The sequence below is a fragment of the Anastrepha ludens genome, chromosome 4 (assembly GCF_028408465.1).
Source record: "Anastrepha ludens isolate Willacy chromosome 4, idAnaLude1.1, whole genome shotgun sequence".
NCBI lineage: Eukaryota > Metazoa > Arthropoda > Insecta > Diptera > Tephritidae > Anastrepha > Anastrepha ludens.
In genome coordinates, this window is record NC_071500.1 from 40276209 (window position 1) to 40284125 (window position 7917).

General features: G+C 43.6%; 1 protein-coding gene across 1 annotated transcript; it reads left to right on the top strand.

The window, feature by feature from the left end:
- The first annotated feature begins 1438 nt into the window (after positions 1 to 1438).
- LOC128861795 (uncharacterized) lies at positions 1439 to 2665 on the top strand. The gene has a single exon (XM_054100172.1). The coding sequence runs from the start codon at positions 1439 to 1441 to the stop codon at positions 2663 to 2665; it is 1227 nt and encodes a 408-aa protein (XP_053956147.1).
- Positions 2666 to 7917: the final 5252 nt, after the last annotated feature.

The window sequence follows — 7917 nt, forward strand, 5'->3', positions numbered from 1 at the left end:
CTGGTACCTCTGTCTTAACTGACGACTTCAAGCTGGAATCGGGAGTCGGAGCAGGGGTTTTCTCTAAATCAGTCAATCTATCTATTTGTTTAAAATTGCCAAATACTGCTAGTGTTTTTCAGACAGAAGTCTTTCCGATCCTGCAAACATGCAAAAGGCTTAGGGAACATGGGAGCAAGGGAGATATTAACATTTTCTCTAATAGTCAAGCCGGGATCAAGGCTCTGACGACGCCATGGTGCCTATTCAAACTAGCCAACTAATGGAAGGAGGAGATAAAATCTCTTGGATTTGGAGGTAACATTCTTCTGATCTTATTTATATTTTTACGTATTTGTGTTGGTTGAAGGAACGAAACAGTTGGAGCTGTTGTAACTTAAGATTGGCTGCATTATGAAAATCACGGCCAGAAGAGGTTGGCTTCAAATTATACCTGACTTATGTTTTACATGCCAGCTTTCTTCTTGATGAAAGCGGCTACTAAGTTCGATAAAATATTAAGACTTTTACTAAATATTAATCGATTGGGACATTTAATGCATGATGATAGAATTCTCCGAAGATTTTAACTAAATGTAAAAAAGAAACGTTTAGCAAGTTTTTTCAGTCATCGCGACAAAATTTGGTTATTTGTATCTCTTGCAGAGGTGCATATGGATATTACAGAATTACCAAAAATGAGAAACGAGGAAATGCTCTGTCTTTCTATATAAGAACTTAGGTATGATATACTCTGGCTGTTTCTCCCCATGACCATTCTTACATGAGTTGAACATATGAACCAGAAAACCGCTCATTGACCGACCTTGAGATATGATATGAGACTATAAGACTTTAATGATTAGTACAATCTGATAGGATTTTGAGAGAAAGCTCTAAAGTTCCTATGATAGAAGGTGCATGAGTATAGAAACAGTCAAACCTCGGCGCGGAATTAGATGTTTGCGGTGTGTTGCATTATGAATTCCTTCAAAAATTACAAACAGTCAACGAAGATTCCCTTGGGGGAACCTGTTATCCCTATAGGGCGCGTCCCCAGGTGGTGGATAGGGGAACGCCTCCCAGATATGGAAGGTAGGAGAGTAGGTCTCCCGCGAACCACACAGGTCAAAGACGTAAACTTCGTTAAAAAACTCTCTCAACCCAAGGTGTGATGCGACCCGTGCCTATTGGGTGGGTTTGGCAGCCGGGGGACTAAATAAGGCTGTCTTCGTACGGAGCCCTCCTGATATCAGGCCGCCTCAGGTTGTAACGGTGGCCTTGCCATGGTATGGGGCGCTGCCATGGTCGACCGGATATTTCCCCACTATCCTCTTTGGTCACCGCGCATGGCGACATGCGCAGCTCCCTCGGCGGGGCAGGTGACCATACGAACCAATTGAAATGAAAAAACAAAAATTCGGATGACGGGAAAACAAACACGGAACAAACGGGAAAAATGACGGGAAAACATACTGACGCATCGACAACACGGACTGATAAAAAACCAAACATGCGGACAGACCTACAGGACAAGCAAACAGACAGACAGGAGGAAGTGACGGACGCACTCAAAAAACAGTCAGACATTTGGACAAGACGTACGAGCAAGGACGAACTGAGGATGACGGGGTCACCCTCAGAGGATGAGCTCTTGGCCTCCAGCCAAGAAACAGTTGAGGGCAAAGCTGTGGGCCACAGTACGCCAACAACTATAAATGAACCAATAACATCCGCTAAAGCCATGGGGCAAAAGCGTGGCAATAAAGGTCCCTCGAGGTATAAACTTTACCAGAGGTCTCTCGCTATCCTTGGCAGGATTCGGAAAAACGAGACCGAAGGTAAAGTTCATCCCAAAGATGAGACCGACAAGGCAAGATGCCAAAAGGTGGTTGATGAATACTTGGCATTCCAAGCCGCCAACAGGACAGATGCCAAAAAACGAAACCGCTCGCATGACGAAACTGGGAAGGTAACAAAGAAGCACAAGATATCGGATCAGGGTGCAGTTGCCTCCAAACCTATCAAGCGATTTAGTGAGGTGGCACGGGACCATCTCCAAATGGCATTGGTAGACGAAACCTCTAACCGCGGAAAACCAGTGCTTGACAAATGGTCAGAGATTGAGGCACGGTTGTCTCGCATAGTCGTTGACCATGTCATGGCGAACCCGGAGGGCCAAACACCAGGTTTCGACTCGGTGGAGGTAGTCCGCGGCTACCGTGTCATTAAATGCGATGACCAATTCTCACTGCATTTCTTGACAAATGTGATTGGTAAAATCCAGAACAGCTGGGAAGGCTTGAAACTCAAGCTAATTCCGGCTAGCGAGATTCCACGAAGGCCGAGGGCTCACATCTGGGTACCAAACATGGAGTTTGATGCCAATCAACTAATCCCCTACCTTCAGGCGCATAATCGCTCGGTGCCGATGACCGATTGGTCGATCATCAAAGCGGAGGCTCCGCAAAGGCACAGCAGATCATTCCTCCTTCTAATTACAGAAGAGAGTCTGGAACCACTGGAGAAAGTGGGAAACAAACTTCAGTTTGGGATCAGGAAGACCCAGCTGAATATATTCCGTTCTGCAAACCCGGAAGAGGAGCAGGATGAGGTCGATCGTGCCAACGAACTGCTGACTGGCATGCAGCTAGATGACACCGAGTCCGAAAAAGGAAACCAGTAAACATGGGTTTAAAGGTTGTCCAAATCAATCTGCAGCATTCACGGTGTGCAACGGACAACCTAACCGTTCTCCTGGCGGAGGAGGACGTGGACATCGCACTAATTCAGGAACCCTGGGTGCGGAGCACCGAGGTGAATGGGTTCACTGGGAAAACCTACAATATCTACTATAAACGGATAGAAGGTAATCCCAGAACATGTATTGTAGCTAAAAAACATTTAAACACATTTTTAATTCCATTGTATAGTTCACAGGATGTGACGGCTGTTGAGGTGGAAGCCACTGACGGAGTCAGAATTACGCTTGCCTCTATATACATGGCACATGAAAGACCAGCACCGCCTGAGGAGGCTTGTAAACTTGTGCAGGAAAACCCGAACAAAACCCTGCTTCTCGGATGCGATGCCAATGCAAGGCATGCTCTATGGGGAAGCTCCGAAACAAACGACCGAGGTGAGTCTCTTTATGATTTCATAATTAACACTAACTTGTCGGTATGTAACAGGGGTAACACTCCCACTTTCACCTTTCCAAGTACGGAGTACTTCAGGGGATGGGAGGAAGTGATCGATGTTACCCTAATGTCTGAAAACAGCTCAGTAAGGTTAGACAATTGGAGGGTCTCTGATAAAAGGTCTTTTTCGGATCACAGCTGGATCCTGTACGATCTGGATCTTAATGTTGATCCGCCCTTACCGTATAGAAATCAACTAAGAACCAACTGGAAAAGGTTCAGAAACATAGTCAATAAAAGGATAGGAGAGATTCCCATCCACAAAATCACTCTCACCGAAAACCTTGAGAGTAGGGTCACAACACTGGAGAAGGCATTTAGTAGGGCCTACAAAACGTCCTGCCCCATAAAATTTAGTAAAAAATCCCATCCCCCTTGGTGGAGCAGTGAGCTCTCAAAACTAAGGGAAAAACCTAGATCAACGTTTAACCTCAGCTACTCGACAGGAAATTGGCAATTGTATAAAGAGAGTCGGAGACAGTACAAGAAGGCTATTAGGGCCGCCAAGAAAGAGAGCTGGAGCGAATTCTGTTCGTCAATCGAATCCACCAGGGATTCTGCCAGGCTTAGCCGTGTTATGTCCAAAGATCATTCAATGGCTTCTTGGGTCAAGAAACCTGATGGTACTTGGACAGCTACGACAGAGGAATCGCTAGAACTTCTGCTAAACACGCATTTCCCGGGGTGCAGCGTCCACGAAAGAGGGAGGGAAAGTATCAGGCGGAGCCAATATAATCCACAGCACCTTGCAAAAGAAATAATTACAAAGGAGAAAGTTGCATGGGCAATTACATCTTTTTCACCTTTTAAATCTCCGGGGCCAGATGGGATCATCCCAAAGATGTTACAGGAAACCTTGGACTGTATCCTACCATGGCGTGTTTAAACCTAGGTCATATTCCAGATAGCTGGAAACTAGTCAAGGTCGTCTTCATTCCAAAAATAGGCAGGAGGGGACATGAATCAGTGAAGGACTATAGGCCAATCAGTCTTTCGTCTTTCCTGTTAAAAACCTTTGAAAGACTTTTGGATATATATCTTAGAAGCTCTTTGGAGAGCTCTGGTATATCTACTGCACAACATGCGTACCTTAAAGGCAAATCTACGGAGAAAGCGCTTCACGAGGTAATCTGAACAATAGAGGGCTCTCTAGAGAACAAACATTATACCATGGCGGCATTCTTGGATATAGAAGGCGCCTTTAACAATGTTAGTACAGATGCGATCCAACGGGCGTTGATAGACTTAGAGGTGGACAATTGCATCAGTAATTGGGTCATCTCTATGCTAGAAACCAGGATCATCAAAGCTAATATGGGTAATATCAGTATAACCAAGAAGGTCCACAGAGGCACCCCACAGGGGGGAGTACTGTCTCCACTTCTCTGGTTATGCGTTATTAGCAAAATCATAATAAAACTTAATAGAGGTGGGGTAAAAGCGATGGCGTACGCTGATGATGTGGTGTTAATGGCGTCAGGACTGTGTCCTAATACGATCAGTGGGATCATCCAAAGGGCATTAGGCGAGCTTAACTCTTGGGCCACAGGCTGTGGCCTAGGTTTAAACCCACGTAAAACAGAGCTTATGCTTTTCACCACCAGATATAAGGTACCACCTTTTACCTTACCAAATATTAACGGACAAACTCTCTCACTATCACCCAGCGCAAAGTACTTAGGGGTAATTCTGGACTCCAAACTAAGCTGGAAATTAAATGTTGAAGAACGGGTAAGGAAGGCAAAAATTGCTCTATATGCCTGTAAACGTATGCTTGGAAGAAGATGGAGTCTTCAACCTAAGCATACATTATGGCTGTATAAGACGGTTATACGACCTATTCTATCATATGGTTCGGTAGTTTGGTGGAAGGCTCTAGGGAGAGAGTATAATACCAAACTACTCGGCAGAATACAAAGATCAGCATGTGCAGTAACGGTCGGTGCAATCAGATCATGTCCTAGAGAGGCTCTCAATGTACTGACACACGTTATTCCAATAGACCTACATATTAAGATGACGGCAACCATGAGTGCATTTAGGTTAAACGAAGCGGGTCGCTGGAGAGAAAAAACTTATGGTCATGCTAGTCTATTATTGCGACAAACTCAGTTAATCTCGGTGAGAACTGACTACATCGTCCCGACGGTAACTTTCAATAGGAATTTTGCCACTCTCTTTCCAACTAAGGAAGAATGGAATAAGGGATTCTCTCTAAACAACTTCGACAATACAGTCTATACGGATGGAAGTAAAATGGGCTGCGGTGTTGGAGCTGGTATATATTCTTACAGACTTAAAATTGAGAAATCTGTGCGTCTCCCTAATACCAGCAGTGACTTCCAGGCGGAAGTACTGGCGATTGGGGAAGCCTGCAGGCTACTAATCGCAGATTTCTCTTTTAAGGGTAATATCGCTATTCTCTCGGATAGCCAAGCTGCAATCCAGGCACTGGGTTCGGCCACAACAACCTCCAAAGTGGTGGAACAAAGTAGGAATAGCCTCACCATCTTGAGTGAAAACCATAAAGTTACCTTAATCTGGGTCCCGGGACATCGGAACATTGAAGGTAACGAAAAAGCAGATGAACTGGCAAGAGGGGGATCTGCCATGAATACCACTCTTGCAGAAGCGGTACTCACACCATTAGGTGCAGTCAAGAGCACAATTTCCCAAAAATACCTCCGAATCGCAGACTGTAGGTGGAAAGTCCAGACGAAATGCAATATTAGCAGAACGTTATGGCCCACCTACAACCTCAAGCAATCGTCGGCATTAATAAGAATGAAACGACGGGATGCCTGGAGACTAACGGCAGTCATAACTGGCTTTTGGTCTATAGGAGAACAAGCAGCCAAAATGGGTATCCCTCACAATACATACTGTCACAGTTGTAAACAACCGGAGAAAAAGGAGACAATCTTCCATTTCCTCTGTGAATGCCCTGCCCTATGGAAGGACAGACTGTTAACCCTGGGCCAACCGCTGTTCGAGAATCTCGAACAACTATCTGGCTTAGACGTTAACAACCTAATAAGGTTCCTTAACCGCACAGACTGGATATAGTTATGCTGTAAAAAACCGTTAAACAAGTTGGCAACGAGGATGTGGCAACAAAATGGCGCGAAAGCGCTAGTTGGATTCTGGAAGAATCACCACTTTAACCAACCAACCAACCAACCAACGAAGATTATTATTCGACCATCTTGGGGCGTTTAGATGCAAGCAATTCAGGGGTTCTGTATGACAATATCACATCTTTAAATGACAGTCGACGGCAGCATCCTGTTCCCACCTACAGTCTGAATACATTGAACTCGTTGATAAAACGTGAATGCGTGTCATGCGGTTTTCATTTTGTTTGTAAATATTACTCAGATCGAGGTAGAAGAATGGGTTGGTACGTGCCTCCTATTTGGTAGTGCTCAGGCTTGAAACACCAAAATGAGAGAAATAGTCTAAAAAGTCGAATAGTAGTCACCCTTTGGCAGACAATAGCAACCCTCCGAGTGTAATACACTATGCCCTGAAAACGTCCTCATAAAAAATCATCTGCCTTTGGGGGATTAAAGCGGGCATTAAAATTTGAGTATCTCCTTTTGTGGAAAAACATCAAAACGCACACCGCAAATGGGCGAAGGATCGAAACAAGACCCAGCAAAGGCGGTAAGCACCAATAACTTTACTCTACTTATTATGAGAAATCCACTTTCCCAGTTATAGGGTTACGATACCAAAAAACGTTATAAAAAATAGGCAACCTGTGTTGTTTCAAATTAGAGCTGTTGCTTCGTGGTCAGGGATGAGCTCACTCAATTAAGAAATAAGTATTTCTTACTTTTCTATGGTGAATTCAATTTTAGTGATGGAAAAAATTATTTGCATAACTTATAAACAATTGTAAACTTAATACGATATATGTACACACATAGAATTTTACCCGTCTTAATTATGCACCAATACGTTTTGCTTATGGCTAGGGTTGTCCTAAAAATTCAAATTGCTTTTTCCAAAAGCAAAAATACGTTAACTTAAAGGGCGTTTTAATTTCACACCCTCAATGGAATAAATTTAAAACCTTCTTGTGGCCCCAATATTTGACATCTTTTTTAAACCGTTTTTAATATAGGGTGGGCCATATAAAATTTGCTTTTTGAATCGGCTGTAACAAAAAAACGAATCAATATTTTTTCAAACTTTTTTTTTCATTTTGAAGATTGAACATTGTCATTTATGAATGAAAAATAATATCATTCAAATGGCTGCCACGACTGGCTTTACAGTAGGCCATTCGATCAACCCACTTTTTAAGCACATTTTCGATTGTTTGGGCTCCAATTTCATGAATGGCAACTTCGATTTCGTGTTTTAAAGCATCAATCGTCTCTGGATGGTTCGCATACCATTTGTCCTTAACGGATCTCCACAAAAAATAGTGCAACGGGCTTAAATCACAGCTCCGAGGCGGTCAATTGATATCGGAATTCAAAAACGGTAGCCAAATTTCGAGTGTAACTTTGGCAGTGTGACAAGTTGCACCGTCCTGTTGAAACCAAATGTCGTCCATGTCATCCTCTTCAATTTTTGGAAACAAAAACTCGTTGAGCATGTCACGGTAACGCTCGCCATTTACTGTAACCGGGAAGAAGAAGAAGACTGACCACTTTGGAAATAGGTTTTCAATATTTCCCAATTTTGTTCAAGCGTATAGCGTCCCATTTCGTAAATGTCAAACCTT